The sequence below is a fragment of the Hyaena hyaena genome, unplaced genomic scaffold (assembly GCF_003009895.1).
Source record: "Hyaena hyaena isolate Hyena2069 unplaced genomic scaffold, ASM300989v1 scaffold_152, whole genome shotgun sequence".
Lineage (NCBI taxonomy): Eukaryota > Metazoa > Chordata > Mammalia > Carnivora > Hyaenidae > Hyaena > Hyaena hyaena.
The window spans coordinates 1509208-1528830 of record NW_024080784.1 but is presented as its reverse complement, the minus strand read 5'-3'; the positions used below and the strand labels follow the sequence as shown (position 1 = coordinate 1528830).

The 19623-nt window shown below is 34.7% G+C and overlaps 1 protein-coding gene across 3 annotated transcripts in view; it reads right to left on the bottom strand.

Annotated features, from left to right (window-relative positions):
* Positions 1-19623, bottom strand: part of PTPN12 (protein tyrosine phosphatase non-receptor type 12) — a 93052-nt gene that overhangs the window by 19657 nt on the left and 53772 nt on the right. For all 3 annotated transcript variants that reach the window (XM_039239094.1, XM_039239093.1, XM_039239092.1), the window contains exons 4-12: positions 19094-19189; positions 17765-17803; positions 16840-16911; positions 14698-14757; positions 12903-13045; positions 10207-10273; positions 6858-6935; positions 6662-6760; positions 930-1015 (exon numbers count right to left, since the gene is read on the bottom strand). In XM_039239094.1, the coding sequence (XP_039095025.1) occupies positions 930-1015; positions 6662-6760; positions 6858-6935; positions 10207-10273; positions 12903-13045; positions 14698-14757; positions 16840-16911; positions 17765-17803; positions 19094-19189 (740 nt within the window). The remainder of the gene's footprint in view (positions 1-929; positions 1016-6661; positions 6761-6857; positions 6936-10206; positions 10274-12902; positions 13046-14697; positions 14758-16839; positions 16912-17764; positions 17804-19093; positions 19190-19623) is intronic.

Genomic DNA, 19623 nt, shown 5'->3' with positions numbered 1-19623 from the left:
AATCTTCTAAATTCCAAACTCTCCATAAGCCTTTACGTCTCGCCTGGATACCAAAATGTCTGAAACAACCATTCCATATTCCTTCCAATTCTATTCCTACTTAAAACTGTCTGAATTGAGAGGCATTAGAAGAAAGTACCAAGTATACTGTCACTGTAGTAAATCTGTTGACAGTTTTTAGAAAACAGCTAATAAGGTACACTTCCAGAGTGCTGGTGTTAGTGAAAATAGAAAATGAAATCAGCTGTTCAAAATCTACAATACTCTTGATGTATAAACTAGAATTATATGACTGATTAAATCTAATACAACAAACTTAAGCCTTCCTCTCTAGCTCTTTCCCTAAGAACATGTACTTTAAACAGTCAATTCATTTATTTGCTTTCTGTGGCCATACTGAAAAAGAAAGTATACCGTGATTACTTTTTAATCAGTCTTACACTGTTGTGATTTTATTTTCAGTTAATAGAACAGTAGTTCTAGAACTCATTTCAACCTAGAACTTACAGGGTATTCTTGTGGAATACAAAGAAATTCTGCCATTTGACTCTGCTGCATGAGTAAGAAAAAAGATAACTTCAGCACATATCCCTAAATAAAATCCTATCTTAAGCTGAATGAATATTTTTCTGTTAATACTCATCTGCAACTACTTTATTATCCTTTTTGTTCATTAAAGAGTAACAGGAGTCAAACTTTCAAAAAACAAAGACTTAAAATTCACAACATTCTATTCACTGAAATTTTATCCAAAGTAAAACAAAATCTTTAGTATACTAGTAACAAATCAATTGCCATACATATGCTATATCCTAAACAAAAAATGATAAAAGTTATAAAAATAACTTGGAAATATTCACAATTTGTTATTTTAATTAAGAGTAAGTAAAAGAAAACTATCCTTTCAAGGAAAATGTGACACACAATACCTGCGGGTCCTTGGTGGTTTTGGAGGAGGAGAATCTTGTTTGTCAGGATCTATGGAGCTGACCATATTTTCAGTGTTAATTTCATTCTGCCGAGGAAAAAAAATGCTTCATTAAAGTTAGGAGAAAATAATTTTCCTTTCTCATGTGTCACATAGCTGTTTCTGGAAAATGTTTATTTTTGAAAATGAGAGAGAGAGAAAGAGGCTGGGGCAAAGGGGGCAGCAGGAATCTGAAGCAGGCTCAAAGCTGACTGACAGCAGAGAGCCCAATATAGGACTCAAACCCACAAACCATTAGATCATGACATGAGAAGTCGGATGCTTAAACCAACTGAGCTCCTCATACAAGCTGTTTCTTGGCTTTTGAATTTGTCAAGTAAAAATTTCCCAAAATGGAGTTTATATTCTCTATTATTTTAGCTGAAAGGGCCAAACTTCGAGAGAGATTCCTATCGAAAAAAGTCTAGGGGCCCTCACTAGCTCAGTTGGAAGAATGTGTGACTCTTGATCTTGGGGTCGTGAGTTCAAGCCCCACGCTGGGCGGAGAGATTACTAAAAAAAAAAGTAAAGAAACTTTAAAAAACAACAAAACACTCTATTTCCAGTTACTGAAAACTCAATCGTGTACCACGGCATTTCAACACATTTCAAATGTTTCTGTGAAGAAACAGATTTCCCAAAAAAATAAAGATTAAAGAAAATAGTCCTCTCAGGCATCACTAGTAGAATTTAACATGTGCTAAGGAAAAAAAAAGGCAACAAAAAAGTCTTCTACCTTCTGTGTTTCCCAATCTTTTTTCAGAATTCCTGTTGCTACTGAGTACCTTTAAACAGGTCCCAGAATTCATTTAAATCAATCTTTTCCCCACCCTTTATGACCATGGAGTGCCCTACTCCATAAGCATATAAAACCATTTTATCACCCTCTAATCAAATAAACCCAAAAAAGGCATAGAGAGTCCATTCACAGCTATCCCTGTTCTTGCTAGTCACAAGGACCAGTAATACTCATTAACATAGATGTCCCAGAGTTAATACAGTTAGAAGGATCTTAGATTGTGTTCAGGATTGTGAATAGAAGAGTTCTGAAATTATTGTATAAAACACTGCCTTGAATTAGCTTCAGCCTCAGGTAAGGAGCTCATTTTTTTTTTTTTTAATTTTTATTTATTTCTAGGAGAGAGAGAGAGAGAGACAGCGTGAGCAGGGGAGGGTCAGAGAGAGAGGGAGTGACAGACTCTGAAACAGGCTTCAGGCTCTGAGCTGGCAGTCAGCACAGAGCCTGACGCGGGGCTCGAACCCACGAACCGCGAGATCATGACCTAAGCGAAAGTCGGACGCTTAACCGACTAAGCCACCCAGGCGCCCCGGTAAGTAGCTCATTTTTATCCAGCTAGGATACGTTAATGGGCCAGAAGAAAAGAATGATTTTCAGGGCGACTGGGTGGCTCAGTTGGTTAAGTGTCGGACTTCAGCTCAGGTCATGATCTCACAGTTGGTGGGTTCGAGTCCCATGTGCAGGCTCTGTGCTGACAGCTAGCTCAAAGCCTGGAGCATGTTTCAGATTCTGTGTCTCTCTCTCTCAGAAATAAATAAAACATGAAAAAAAAATTTTTTTTTAATGATTTTCATTCTTACCTACATCTCAGATTAATTTTAGAAAAAAAGCCATCTTTATATAAACTATGATTAAGGAACTCTGAAACTGTAGTTGCCTTTTTTAATCAAAAGGCACTTTTACTGTGTCCATCATAGTACCTCCTTTGCCTTTATAACTGTTTCTTACTAATGACTTTTTTTTTTTTTTAACTAAATAGGCCCAACCAAAGAAAACAGAGGTCTCCACTTTTTAACAATTTTTAGTGTACCTTGTCTCCTGGTATATAATCACATGTATCAGAGGAGTTTTATGCATCTTAACCCTGCATCTTACTCTGACCAGAACAACAATTACATCATGAGAATGGATGTTTTCATCATCCTTAATTAAAGCCACCTACCATAACAAAAGCATCTGTTGCAGGGATATCTGCAAAGGCAAAGTAGCCATATAATTTATTGTCCAAATCTGGGTTCTTTAAAAATGAAAGCGGGGGCACTATTATTACACCTAGACAAATATTAAAGATACCTCTGACATATTAGTTAGTGACTCAACATCACTAATAATTACGAAATTGCAAATCAGAACCACAATGAGACCTCACACCTGTTAAAAATGTCTAACATCAAAAAAACAGAAATAATAAATGTTGGAGAGGATGTGAAGAAAAGGAAACCCTTATGTACAGTTAATAGGAATGTAAATTGGTGCAGCCATTATGGAAACTAAATGGAAGTTCCTAAAAAATCAAAAATAGAACTATCATATGATCCAGTAATCCCATTTCTGGGTATGTATCCAAAGGAAGTGAAAAAACAAACTCAAAAAGATATACGCACACTCATGTTTACTGCAGCCTTATTAATGATAGCCAAGACATGAAAGCAACCCAAATGTCAATCGATGGAAGAATGGATAAAGAAAATGTGGTATACACACATGAAGGAGTATCATTTGGCCTTAAGAAAAGAAGGAACTCTTGCCTTTTGCAACAACATGGATGGACCTTGAGGGCATTATATAAGTTTTTGAAATAAGTCAAAGAAAGACAAATACTATATAATCTCACCTATATGTAGACTCTAAAAGGAAAAAACTGAACTCCTATACAGAGAATAGTTTTTTTTTTTTTTTTTTTAAATGTTTTATTTATTTCTAGGAGAGAGAGAGACAGTGTGAGCAGGGGAGGGTCAGAGAGAGAGGAAGTCACAGACCGAAACAGGCTCCAGGCTCCGAGCTGGCAGTCAGCACAGAGCCCGACGCGGGGCTCGAACCCACAAACCGCGAGATCATGACCTAAGCGAAAGTCGGACGCTCAACCGACTAAGCCACCCAGGCGCCCCAACAGAGAATAGTTTGGTGCTTGCCAGAGATGGGTGAAATGGGTGAAGGAGGTCCAACGATAGAAGTCAAACTATGCAAACTCCAGTTATAAAATTAAAAAGTCATGGGATATAATATATAGCATGGTGACTTGACTAAATAATACTATATTGCATTATTTCAAAGTTCATAAAAGAATGAATCATAAAGTTCTCATCAAAAGAAAATAATTGGGGGCGCCTGGGTGACTCAGTTGGTTAAGTGTCAACTTCGGCTTGGGTCATGATCTCATGGTTTGTGAGTTCGAGCCCGCATCGGGCTCTGTGCTGACAGCCAGCTCAGAGCCAGAGCCTGTTTCAGATTCTGTATCTCCCTCTCTTTCTGACCCTCCCCTGTACACACTGTCTCTGTCTGTCTGTCTCTCTCTCTCGAAAATAAATAAAACATTATAAAAAAATTTTTTAAAGAAACAAATTGTACCTATGTGTGGTAATGGATGTTAACTAGACTTATTGTGGTGATCATTTCACAAGATATACTAATATCAAATCACCACATTGTATACCAGAAACGAATATAATGTTAAATGCTAATGATATCTCAGTAAAAAATAAAATAAGAATTTTCTACACATTTAAAAAACATAATGGTTAGAATATTTTTCACTTGTATATACTTCTGTATTTCTGAAGTTTAGAAACTAACTTTAAAATTAAATCTTGCATTTATAAAAACAAATATTTCCCATTATAGTTTAAAGAAATAAAAGCATTGCCTATTTAAGCTTTCTAAAGCATTAACTGCATCTCAATTTAAATAATAATATAGTCTTATATAAACATTCTATTCTATATTATAAAATATTTGGTTACATTCAATACAGATTATGACAGGCTTTAATTAAACCAAGGGAGATAAAGATAAAGAGATGATTCCTAGGTTAATATAGGAAATAAAAATGAGGTCACATATATTCATCTTAAAAATTTAAATTATCACTTGGCTAATAAAGGCAATACATAGCCCCTAAAGCTCACGATAATCAATATTGTCAAAGTAATATTGTATTATTTTAAGACCTTGATATCAGCATTTGGTAACAAATCTCTCATATGTAAAACCAAGGAATTTCAAATAGTCTGGCAAAGTGCCTAAAACAATGTGCAGAAGAAAAGGAAAACAAAGGTTATAAATTTTGCAACTCATTTCCTCATTTTTAGTTATTGAGGCTAAGTTCGACTTATCATGTGATAGCTATGTTAGTTTCAGTGATAAAAACATAAAGAAATTTTATTAAAAAAAATAGCCCAGTACTTTCAAGGACAAGGTCATTATGTAAAGACAGCAAATAAAAGAACCAGTTAGAAAACAGAGGCAGACATGTGAACACTATGAGAATACAGTATTTTTGTCAGGTCAAAAGTTTGAATAGCCAGTAAAATCTTTTCAAGCTAAAATGACATCAAACTAATAAACACCTGCCAAAAAGGGACTTAATTATAGCACTGCAATTCTACTTAATTAAAAAGCCTGTACAAAATTAACTATAAAATTATATATCATCATGACCAAGAACAAAATATAATTCATGTAGAATCAACTTATAATTACTTAGGTGGGGGGTAGAAAAGGAGAGAGAATAGTTAATTAAAAAAATTTTATATCTTTATTTTTTAGAGAGAGAGAGAGTGTGTGAGTGGGGGAGAGGAGGAGAGATAAAGAGGGAGGGAGGAAAGGGGGAGAGGAGGAAGGGGGAGAGAGAGAGAGAGAGAGAGAGAGAATGAGAATGAATCTTAGGTAGGCTCCATGCTCAGCGCAGAGCCTGACATGGGGCTTGATCCCACAACCCTGTGATCATGACCTGACCCAAAATCAAAAGTCAGACATGCAACCAACTGAGCCACCCAGGTGGCTAGGTGCCCCTAGTTAACTTTTATTTAAAAGTAATTTATACTTGAAACAGTAATGATTTTTGATAGAAGATCAACTTTCCTAGCTGTATTCTTTTTTTTTTACCTCATCTTTTATTTATTTATTTTTTACAAGTATTTTATTGTCAAATTAGTTTCCACATAACACTCAGTGCTCATCCCCACAAGTGCCCTCCTCCATGCCCATCCCCCCTCCCCCCCACATCCATCAGTCCTCAGTTTTTGTCAGCATTCAAGAGTCTCTCATGGTTTGCCTCTCTCCCTTTCCCCCACCATTTCCGCCCTTCTTCTCCCCCTCGTTCCTCTGTCAAGTTCCTCTTAATCCTCCTATACGTGCAAACATATGATATTTGTCCTTCTCTGCCTGACTTATTTCGCTCAGCATAACACCCTCAAGGTCCATCCATGTTGCTACACATGGCCAGATTTCATTGTTTCTCATTGCCATGTAGTATTCCATGGTATAGATAAACCACATCTTCTTGATCCATTCATCTGTTGATGGACATTCCTAGCTGTATTCTATTTTGAATATTATTTAGCTTGTACTGGAATCAATAAATACCATTACAATAGACAGATTCAAATAGGAAGAAGGAAGAGTTAAAGAAATCCAAGTTTAATAAAAATAACTGTCATGGATATTCTCATGTTAGAGAAAACATAAGATGACAATTTAAAAAGCCAAACATTACATCTTGTAAAAAGGAAAAGTTTTGGGGGCACCTGGCTGGATCAGTTGGTAGAGCATGCAACTCTTGATCTCAGCGTTGTTAAGTTTGTGCCCATGCTGCGTGTAGAGTTTACTTAAAAAAATAATAAAATCTTAAAATATAGAGAAAAGTTTTCTAAAATTAATAGGCCAAGAACACCTACCACTCCATCAGCGACTTTCTGGGCTCCATGAATTTCATACAGTTGTAGCTGTTTTTCAAACAGTTGGGCAATGGCTCTGTGAACAAGCTCATACTGCTCCTATTAGGGAGATGGAATGTTAAACAAGGAAAAAGACATTTGAAAAAAAAAAAAGCATTTATAAAAATACATTTTATAAACTAAAACAAAACTATACCTTAGTTTGTACTGCAGAATGCCTTTGTGTTCTCATTTCTTGTATTAAATTAAATACATTAAATTCCTCTGGTATTTTCTAAAACAAAGAATTTTAATATGTCAGCTCTCTTTCATGTAATTCAACTTTTCATAAAGACCTTATATACATACTGGATGACTGAAAACATTTATTGAGCCCTACATACCTAGTCCTTCAGACACTGTTCTTGACATTGTGGATACAAAGCTAATCTTGACTCTCACCAGTCAAGCCGGTGAGACATGTAAACAAACAAATATCCAGCCAAGGCATAATTGCAGTTCAGTGGGAATAAAGATGCTGTGACTAACTCTGATTGGTGTGTGGAATAAAAAGTGAAGGAAATATACCTAAGCACAGCAGATTAAATGTATAATCTATTTGAGGAATTGAGAAGCTTGATGTGGAGATAGGGAACTAAAAGGTAAAACTGAAAGAAGAGGTATTCAAGGAGGAAACAAGGTAAGGCTATCTGGAATCAGATTGTAAACAAAATAAAATATGAGCTCATTCTACAGCGCACTGTTTCCTGGGCTGGCTACATACGGACCAGCTAAGAAATTTGGTAACAATACAGATCCCTCGGCTATGTCTCTAGAGACTGTGAAATATCCCAGACAATTCTTGGTATACCTGGAATTAGAACTACTATAATAGGTAGCATGCACATGAGCAGATTTAATATTCAATCTACTTTTGCAGCATGGAGGGTGAGAGTCTGATGGGGAGAAACCAGTATAAGTTTACTGAAGGAATTTTAAAAAAGATTTATGGCATACATCTGAGGCAGAGCTATTAGAACTTGGTCATCACTAAGAATATTTTGAAGTGAAGAGTTAAAAATGATTCCCAAGCTTACTGCTTGAGAGTCTTTATATACATCAAAAGACTTTTACATCAATTCCTAACCTGAGACATAAGATTTACCTACGTTAAGCAAACAGTCAAATGAAGACGATGTTCAAAATAACACAACTTTTGAACTGACCAGATATTTATTTTGCTTAATGGCATTTATGTAAATGCCTCTTTCCATCTCAATTTTAATCGTTCACTTTTATGTTAGAATGGGTTAGAGTCCTAGTTAAATTTTGACCATTTAAAAATTTTCATTTTGCCATAAGAGATTCTTAAATACTGAGAACTGAGGGCTGATGGGGGTGGGGAAGAAGGGAAGGGGGGTGATAGGCATGGAGGGGGCACTTGTTGGGATGAGCACTGGGTGCTGTATGGAAACCAATTTGACAACAGATTATATTTAAAAAATTTTTTAACTCATTTCGAGTATCAGGAGATGATTACAATTTTTGAGGAATACAAAAATAAATTTAATCCCAGAGAGATTTTGAGGAAAATTTAAAATGTAAATATTCCCTAGCAAGAGTGGAAAACGGAAAGAAGGCAGGGGGAAAAAGAGAAAGAATAGAGGGCAGGAATAAGAAATAAAAACCTAAATATTTTATTAATCCTATTTTATACAACAAAAAGATTGAAATATTGACAGAAACACACTATAAAGCTATAAAGGGGGTGCCTGGCTGGCTCAATTAGTTGGGTATGCAACTCTTGGTCTCAAGGTTGTAAGTTCAAGCCCCATGTTGGGTGTAGAGATTACCTAAAATCTAAAATTAAAAAAATAAAAAATAAAAACAATTTTGGGGAGCCTAGCTGTCTTATTCGATGGAACATACAACTCTTGATCTTGGGGTTCTAAGTTCGAACTCCATGTTGGGTGTAGCATTTACTTAAAAAAATACTTTAAAAACATTTTTAGTATTTATTTAGAGAGACAGAAAATGAGAATGGTCTACGGCCATACCACCCTGAACGCACCCAATCTCGTCTGATCTCGGAAGCTAAGCAGGGTCGGGCCTGGTTAGTACTTGGATGGGAGAAAATGAGAATGAGCAGCAGGGGAGGGGCAGAGAGAGGGAGGGAGACACAGAATATGAAGCAGGATTCATGCTCTGAACTGTGAGCACAGAGCCTGACAAAGGGCTAGAACCCATGAACAGCGAAATCGTGACTGAGCCAAAGTTGGAGGCTTAACTGACTGAGCCACCCAGGCACCCCACTAAAAATAAATCATTTTAAAAAAATTTCTAAAGAATTAAAAACCTCTCCCTAATGAATACAAAATGAACATACTATAGAACCAGTAAAGGAACCAAATCTACATACAACGGGACAAGTTAAATTTTTCAAATCTGTAACAGACTGTGTTCTATTTACCTGTATATGCTCCAAAGTATTAAACACAATTTCTTGGAAAGACTAATGGTAGTAAAACAGCAACAGCAATTGTAATGAAAACTAATATTAAAATGAGCACTTACTACAGGACAGAGGTTTTTTTCAATTTTTATTTTTGAGAGAGAGACAGCACAAGTGGGTGTCAGACAGAGAAATAGGGGAACAAAGGATCCAAAGCAGGCTCTGTGCAGACAGCGGAAAGCCTGATTGCGGGGCTTGTACCCATGAACCATGTGTTCATGACCTAAGTTAAAGTCAGACGCTTAACTGACTAAACAACCCAGGTATCCAAGGACACCCACAGTTCTAAAGAATTTTACAAAGGTTAACTTATTTCTTATGAGTTATTAATATGACCCCATTTTCAGTTGAAAAAATGGAGGCACAATGAAATTAAGTAATTCAACCAAAATCCCACAGCTAGTAAATGACAGAGCAGGAATTTTAATCTGGGCAGTTTGGCTCCAGAGTCAGCTTCCTTAACCATGATACTATGTTTTCACTTAGGCATAAATATTTATTAAATTGATTACCTAGAACAAATATACAAGGCAATGAGGATTCTGTATTTGGAAAAGTCAATGCAGAGTTTACATTCTTAATCTAGGTATCAATTCACATAGATCAAACAGGAGGTTGGAGCACCTGGGTGGCTCAGTTGGTTAAGCATCCGACTTCGACTCAGGTCATGATCTCATGGTTTGTGGGTTCGAGTCCCGTGTTGGGCTCTGTGCTGACAGCTAGCTCAGAGCCTAGAGCCTGCTTCAGATTCTGTGTCTCCCTCTCTCTCTCTGACCCTCCCCTGCTTGTGCTGTCTCTCAGAAATAAATAAAAACATTAAAAAAAACCCAGGAGGCAACATGTCTACCTTTCTGCCCTGTGCATTATCTCAAGGTAATATGCATCATTTATGCCTTCCTTTTTTAGTTCCATTACCTTTATTTCTTACATAGTGAAGCTACTTCTAAAAAAGTAACATACACAACAAAACACATTCTATAATTTACTGCAGTTAACCATTAACTCTGAAAATAATATATCAACTGGATATAATGCTATAGAAAATTATTCTTACCCCAGCTTTTAGTAAATTCCATGTATAATCTATGGCACAAATGGCACCTGTTCTTCCACAGCCTGCACTATAAATATAAAGTTTGAAAGAACAATTTGATTTTTGTCATAAAAAAACTAAAATAAATGTGGATGAACATGTTAGTTTTCAGAAGCAAAAAAAATCACTTAGGAAATGTGACAAAATTCTACCATTTTAGTAAAAAATTACAACTTAAACTATGTACATGGCAATCATCTTTAACGTAAGTATTTATACCTGGTTTTTATTAAATTTAGGAAACTTCCAATATTAAAAAAAACCCTATGTGATTCACAAATGACCCAGCAGCCTTCACTTTGGAAGTCTAATTCTACCTCAGAAAATTTTGCCTAGCAAATAGTAAGTCGCAGAGATAAATTTATTTTATGTCAATATGGCTCTGATGCCTTTACAGCAGAGGAAGAAATAATACATCATTTCAGTCTACAAAAGGTATAGGAAAGACGAAGAATACCACAAGCCATAGAAACTGGTTTGAACTCCAGCAGTGATTTCACCAAAAGAACAAAAGGCCAGTGATTCACACTCTTCATCTCCTACAGAACTAATAGAACCTGGAGAACATAAAGTAAAATTCTACAGGTTTTTAAATTTTAAAACATGACAAGAGTGCTTTACAACAACTGATTCTCGACTAGAGGGAGACAAGAGACATACACCTCAGGACTGAGAATCACTCTGAGTAATTTACCAACATCACCAGAATCATTTTCAGGTAGGAAAAAAGTTGGGTAGGATTTAAATTTTGAAACCTTTAGAAATATGAGTAGTTGTCAAACATGTCATGTGAGAATTCCTTATAAAGTATATTTATGAACAGCTTAGTATGATTTTTTTTTTTAGTATGATTTTTAAAAAGCTCTTAAAAGGCATCAATTCCTCATAGCAAAACATTTCTAGAATTTTAAGAATTAACAGGGCCTAAAATGACATATATTTAAAACTTCATGGTTAAGAGTATAACTTTACAAAGACACACACAACCAGACTGATAAAACACAATACAAAATTCAGAAACAGAGCTGATGAGTATATGTAGGTATTATTACATAATGGTGGATTCTCCCATGAAATGGGAAAGATTATTAGACCATTCAATAAATGGTACAGGGAAAGTGAGCCTAACAACAGCAAAAGCTGGTTTCTTACCTCATACCTTAATTATTAAAAAAATTCCAGATAGATTAAAAATGTTTATAAAAAACCTATAAAGGTGCTAAAAAGATAGTTTATGCACTACTGTTACAGATAGACTTTTTCTAAGCATATCTCAATGGATAGAAGCCATAAATGAAGACACACAACTCTGTAACAAATAGCAAAGTATATAAATAAGCACTTCACAAAAGAATATAAACTACCAAGACAAAAAAATAAATAAATGAGTAAAAAGCTTGCCTGTCATAGAGGCATTAAATCAAACAAACAAAAAGATAACAGTACTTGGAAGAGTATAGGAAAATAGGCACTTCCACAAACTAGCTAATTATAATTAGCATTAACTTTATGGATAACAAAATATAAAATATGTATTAAAAGCATAAAAATGTTCTTTGACTTAGAAATCCCATTTATATAGATTTATCTTAATGAAGTAATTACCAATGTGCTCAAAGATTTTGGCATGAAGAATGGCCATGTGGACATATAAACCAGTGTTTAAAATAGATGAAAAAGAATGGGGATGGGCATAATATAGGAATGGAGGTTAAATATAAAGTATAGCACAGCCATAACGAATTGTAGAGAGAATAGTTACATGATTTAGAAAAATGTACATGATACAGTACATGGAGAAAAATTCTTTAAAAAAAATACTACACATACATGGAAAGGATTTCCTGGCTTTTATGTATGTGTTTTCTTTCTTTTTTAAAATGTCTGTGTTTTCTAAGTCATTACATTTAACATACTATTTTGGCTGTTAAAATATTAAATGGTATATTTATTTTTTAAAAGGAAAACCTTCACATCAGATTGGATTCATGAGCTATATACACTGGGCAACAATGATAGAACAAGAAATAATTTCAACTTACTTGTAAGAAGTCAAGTCAAATTTAGTTTCTATGATTAAATGGACTTTTTTCCTTAAACAGTCAACTACTTTATCAAACGGTCAACTAACCACTGAATTAACTATAGAAAAAGTATTTTTAATTAACCAAGTTGTTAACTGATTCCCACATGTCCCATCAGCAAGTCACCTTTCTGGCCCAAAGCAGCCTTTTCAACTCACAAATAGGCATTACAATCTGACCTACTGGATAAGAAAAACTATCTTTGGTGTTCTCTCTCCACTAAAAAAACCTTTGAACTATTTAATTAACCTGTAGATTTCTGAGTCTGAGAAATTTCATTTACTCTTTATAACAAATTTTAAGGCAGATACAAGTCACTTCAAGAGATAAACTGATGGAAGTTTGATGAAGTAAGTACTAGGATATTAAGTGTTTTAGAAGAATCTAATGTAAATTAAAAATTCAGAAAAGAAAAACTGCCTCAGGGTTCAGCTTTTACTGTTTGGAAATGCATATAACGACCTATCTCATTTGGTAATTCCAAAAATTAGGTTTCAAAATACCATAAATCACCCATATTATAATGCCACTTACATTCCAAAATACTTAAATATTTGGAAAATTCTTTTGTACCTGCAATGAATACAAATAGGCACATCTTCATGTTCTTGGTATTTCCTCATTAAGCTTATCATGTCCAGAATGGAATCAAATGATGAGGGAACATCATGGTCTGGCCAGTTCACATAGTGAAACTGATATAGCCTACGAGATTCCTTCAAGAGAAAATAGAAATTCAACTATTATAAAAAGACATTACAAATTTTAAAGCATACAGAAAAGTTGTATACCTCACTTTACTGTCATTTCTTAAATTTTTATCTGGTACTTAACACTGCCTTAAAAAAATAAATGATAGGCTACATGTATTGAGTATCATACATCAAGTATTGATCTAAGGGCTTCAAATCTAACTATTTATACATTCCCCACATAATTCTATGAGGAAGGTACTGTTAATACTATCCACGATTCAGAGGTAAGGAAATTGAGGTAGGAAGATTAAATAACTTACCTAATGTTTCACAGCAAGTGACAAATGTAGGATCTGAACTCAGGCACTCGTGCTTCCAGAGCATACACATTAACCTTTACACTAAGTATATTATTTAATAATCCACAGTAAATGGATGAGGAATATACCATAAGCACTGTGTTTGAATCTATTATCATTAGAAAACTAACAGAATACTTAAACTAAAAAAGAAAATTAGAAACAAACTTGTCCAATAGCAAACCCACTTCCTTATTTTACATTAGTGGCTCTCAAAATAAGGAGTGCTGGAACCATGTCTACTTGTAAACAGGAAGGTAGGATGTGAAAGTATGTTTACAAATGTACCAGATGAGGAATAGTGATGTGCTTTATGGCCATGCTTAGTTGTTCATAATGATTCCAAAAATTAAGATAATAAAAATACAGTGATCGAGGAAGAAGCAGATAACATTTTCTAATGTCCATATTTTTTATTTCTTCCTAGAGAAATTATCATTTTTTAAAGTTTATTTATTTATTTTGAGAGAAAGAGGGAGAAAGAGAATCCCAAGCAGGCTCCAAGCTGTCAGTGCAGAACCCAATGCAGGGGCTCATTCTCATGAACCATAGTATCAATGATCTGAGCCCAAATCAAGAGTCAGATGCTTAGGGGCACCTGGGTGGCTTAGTCGGTTAAGCGTCTGACTTTTGCTTAGGTCATGATCTCGCGGTTCGTGGGTTCGAGCCCCGTGTCGGGCTCTGTGCTGACTGCCAGCTCAGAGCCTGGAGTCTGTTTCAGTCTGTGACTCCCTCTCTCTCTCTGACCCTCCCCTGCTCACGCTGTCTCTGTCTCCTAGAAATAAATACATAAAACATTAAAAAAAAAAAGGTATTAAAACCTTTAAAAAAAAAAAAGTCAGATGCTTAACTGACTCAGCCACCGAGGCGCCCCAAGAAATTATCATTTTATATAGTTCTAAAACACGGAAATCAAGGGCCTCAAGTGAAAACAGTGTATATCAAAATGGAGATTTAGTTTTGATGGTGATTTGTCTATTTCTAAAAAGTTGTAAACTAGCAAAAGTAGGTAATAATTTTGTAAACAACGCTATAATCTGCTTATTGTAATAGAGAAAAATATTCATGACAAATATAATAAATTTAATTTAGGGAAAATTATTTTAAGTTAAAATTTGTATTACTTTATCTAATTTGATAAGCTCAAGGATAAAGACACTAAATAAAACATTACACTCTGAATTTCTTCACTATTTTACATGAGGAAGTTTCCTAATTACTTCAGTTAACTATATAAGACCAGATAGCATACAATATATGTATCTTCTCTGTAAAAATTTCCTTAGAAACTGTCTCTAAATGGAAAATACTTACATTTTGAAATTCAAGTAAGAGTGTCCTAATGAAGTAGTCTGTTCTTGCTTGTTCAGCTTCCTAAATGAAGGGAAAGTGCTAGTCAGTGAGAACATTGAAACCAAAACATACATACACCAAAACAAACAAAAACCACATATTTAAAGTCTACAGTATAAAATTAACCTTTGAAATTCAAGATGTACCTGGCAATTATAAAAACAACCATTTTAAAAGTCACTGATTTGTCTACTCAACTTTGCTGTTCTGATAGGCAAAGAGGTAAATTAATGGGCATGGCAATATTCTGGTAAATCTTTATTTATAAAACAGGCAGTGGGCTAGATTGACCTATGCATAGTATGCCCACATCTGGTCTAAGTGGTTACATGCAGCGACATGCAACTGAGTCCCTCCTAGCTACTCCTTCATCTCGCACCAACACTTTACCCTTTTTTCATCCCCAAATCACAAGTGCTCCTAGATACTGTCTTTTCTCAGTCTCAAAAACTATCAAGTAGTCAAGTCACTTAATATGGTTATTTTCACCAATTTACTTTCTAATTACAAACTTGATTTTTGTTTACATCAGTGATAACAAGTCCTGAGTTGCTGGAAACAACCACAAGACATACAAATTACTTTCCATATGAAATCTTGAAGGAAGAAATTTGTTTCTTCAGTATGCATCAATCCCAATGTTGACAAATCATTTAAACCACCTATGTTGCTAATCATATCAAACTTTTTATCAAAAGGGGATGATTAAATTATCTTTTAGTTCAATTTGAAAAATCGCCCCAAAATGTTGAGGGGCGCCTGACTAGCTCAGTTGGTTAAGCATCCGACTTCGGCTCAGGTCATGATCTCATGGTTTGTGGGTTCGAGCCCCGCATCGGGCTCTGTGCTGACAGCTGAGAGCCTGGAGCTTGTTTCAGATTCTGTATCTTCCTCTCTCTCTGACCCTCCCCTGCTCACGCTGTCTCTCTCAGAAATAAATTTAAAATAAAAAAATAAAAATAAACAAATAAATAAATTCATTTTCTCCAATTTCTGCTGTTAGTTTTAGAACTTGAATTTAACTCATTTCCAGAGCTAATATATTAGATATATATTTTAAGTTTCATAATAAATTATCTGCCATATAGGACCAATCTTCTAGGATAGCAGTTCTCAAACCCATCTTTGTATATAATTACAACAATTCTGGATAGCCTAACAACTATATGAAAGATTAACACACAAAACTATATTTCAGTTGTCAAGGGTCTTTCCCCTATCAGTTTGAAACTACTACCTTACACCAATTTTCTTTGTTTTTCTTAAAGACCTTACTTTTAAGTAATATCTACACCCAACATACACGGTAACCCTGAGATTAAGAGTCACATGCTCCACTGACTGAGCCAACTTTATACCAGTCTTCAAATAGATCACTCAAGGGGCCCTTGGGTGGCGCAGTCAGTTAAGCATCCAACTCTTGGTTTCGGCTCGGGTCATGGTCTCATGGTTTGTGAGTTCAAGCACTACACTGGGCTCTGTGCTGATCGTGTAGAGCCTGCTTGGGCTTCTTTCTCTCCCTCTCTCTCTGCCCCTCCCACACTCTCTCTCAAATAAATAAAACTTAAAAAAAAATAGATCACTCAAAGCACAGTTAAGTTACTGTTTACTTTTTTTTAATGTTTATTTTTGAGAGAGACAGAGAGAGACACACACAGCAAGGGAGGGGGAGAGAGAGATAGAGCCAGAGACCAAAGCAGGTTCCAGGCTCTGAGGTGTCAGTACAGAGACCGGCAAGGGGCTTGAACCCACTAACCGTGAGATCATGACCTGATATTAAGTCGGATGCTTAACTGACTGAGCCAACCAGGCACCCCTGTTTATACTCTTATACGCAGAAACACTTATTGTTGGCTTATATACAAAGACTAACACAAAATTAACATAAGTTACTAGGAAATTACCATTTATAGAAAGTCATTTTCAAAGCTAAATTTAAAGCTGTATAAAAACAAACATTATTATTATTTATTATAATTAAGTATAGGTTTATGTGGAAATCTTGAATATATATAAAACTGGGTTCATTCCATATTATAATTATTCATCAGTCTAGCATCCCAATTTTCTAATTAAATAATATGTATATAAATAGGTACTTACACAAGAAATTTTAAATGGTGCAAATGTTATAGGTTCTTCTCCATACAAAGGCCAATAGCGTTCACATTTTTTCTGTTGTTCAAAAAAAGGTCAGTAAGTAATCCACATGATAGTTTTTCTTGAACTTTTACAAATATTTTATGCCCTATTATTCAGCTTGTTGCTTTTCCCAGAAAACAGAAACTGACATCAGATTAAAAAATGTTTACTTTAACTACTGTACCACATTAGTACAAGGAAAATTCAAATCACCACATAATTCGTTTTCTAAGTTTGATATGTGTATCATAATTATAGAAAGCAACACTTAAGTTTTACTTAATACTTATTCTCTGTAAATATATTAGCACCTCCAACATTCAAGACTTTGGAATTGATGCTACAGGAGATCAAAATGGTTCTGAAATTCATTTCACTTGGACAGAGTATAAAAATACCAATGTTAAAAATTTCAGATTAAGAATTTTGTTCTCTTTGTATGACCAAAAACAAACAAAAAATGTAGTGGTATTATCTGACAGAAAAATCAGAATATTCAAGCTATAAATTGATGATAATTAATAAAAATTATTTTATTGAACTCATTTTCATTTGCTTGATTTTATTCCTATTTTAAATTATGTCTCTATTTCAGTCCATAAATAGTGTTCTACTTACAACACCATTAAACATTTGAAGACTAAGTAATAATATGGCATCTATTAAGTGTTATAAAATATGAAATGTAAAAAAAAGTTTATGTGCTTTTTAGAGATTATTATGTTCCTTTTATCAAATAAAACCTATAGCAGAACACAAAAAAGAAGTATCTACTTTAACTGCTTATACTCAGAATATAATAAAGGACCAAGAACATATGTCCCTAGAAATGAAGGGATGAAAAGGACACTTCACAATTATTTTAAGTGTTAACAGGTATACATACCCTTCCCATCTCAAATTCTCGACAGGCCATTACAATGATCTAAAGAGTGGGGGATGGGATGAGATGAAGAATGCATCAGCTAAACACAATCATACTTTTTAAATAAAAAACAAATTCCAAGAATTACTTTTTATTCCAAACAAAATTATACCTGGTCTGTCAAAAATAAGGCTTAAAAAATTAAAACTTCATGTCTATTTATCTTTGAGAGAGAGAGAGACAGAGCATGAGTAGGGGAGGGGTGGAGAGAGAGAGAGGGAGACACAGTTTGAAGTAGGCTTCAGACTCCTAGCTGTCAGCACAGAGCCCGACCTGGGGCTCGAACCCATGGACCACCAGATCATGACCTGAGCCAAAGTTGGGCATTTAACTGACTGAGCCACCCAGGTGCCCATCAAAATTAAATAGTTTTAACATTACAAGTAGGCATTAAAGAAATGTTCAAAATCACACCTTATTATTTTTTTTAATGTTTTATTTATTTCTGACAGAGAGAGAGAGAGCGTGAGCAGGGGAGAGAGAGGGGGAGACACAGAATCTGAAGCAGGCTCCAGGCTCTGAGCTGTCAGCACACAGCCCGATGCGGGGCTCGAACCCACGAACTGTGAGATCATGACCTGAGCCGAAGGTGGACGCTTAACTGACTGAGCCACCCAGGCGCCCCCAAAATCACACCTTCTAAACAAGGGGTAACTATATATATAGCAACAAATTAAATTGGCTTCAATTAACATATAGGAATTCAATTTTAGAACTCTTACAGATCTACCTCTGACTTTTGAAATTATATTAAAATATCACTTTTAGGTGTTTTACCCAACCAAAGAGCACCATGAAATATTTTAAATACATTTAATAAAATTATCTGAAGGTTGAATGCATTTAATAACATCTTTAAACATAAAGGTTATTAGATTTGCTTCCCAATCCCAACATTGATAATGTTTCAAACATACAGCAAAGCTGAAATAGTTTTACAGTAAATGCTGTATAGCCACCATCTATATTCTACCATTAACATTTCACCGTACTTATTCTATCACATAACTAACCTTCTATTCATCTATAAATCCATCTTAGTTGGTAGCTATCTTATTAGCTACTGACTTAAGAAAAGAATTAAAGAATTATCACACTCCATTCTTAAAATATTTCGACTAATTTGTGAGAACTGAGACATCCTAGACTTCAGTTTCTGTCTTTTTAGTAAATACTAGCAATAATTAACACATCATTGTGGCTAAAAGGTCTTCTCATTTCTTAGTACAACATCCTATGTCATTACAGGTAATACGTCTCAAAATAGATGATAAAAAGCAAGTTACTTACTACAACATTGTACTCCCATATCATCCTCCAAAAATCTATTACTGTATTTGCTAGAGGTCCTTGGGTTGCCACATACGCTTTTGGCCCATAAACACCCTAAAATGGTTAAAAGTAAATTTCATATTTATTATAATTACCAAAAATATTTCCTTACCTAAATATTAAGGTTCAAATTTTCTTAGTAATACTCCTCTTTTCACCTGAAGTATTTCCAAATAATTTTAGCACATAAAAGCATTCAATGCATTTCAGCTTTTTGTGAAATACTATTTTTGTGTATGTACTAGACCTGGCACACAGAATTAACAATGAAACTGCTTTATGCTAATTTACAAATTATTATATACCTGCCTCTTCAAAAAAATACCCCAATACTCTAATACATAGTCCACAAAGCTAACTGTACAGAAACATAAAAAGCATGCTTTGATTCTAAAAACAGTAAACAACCTAATAGTTCTTTCTCAGCTAGTTTCTTCCATAGATACCTTCAATTATCTACTCAACTTAAAAGGTTTATTGGGTGCCTA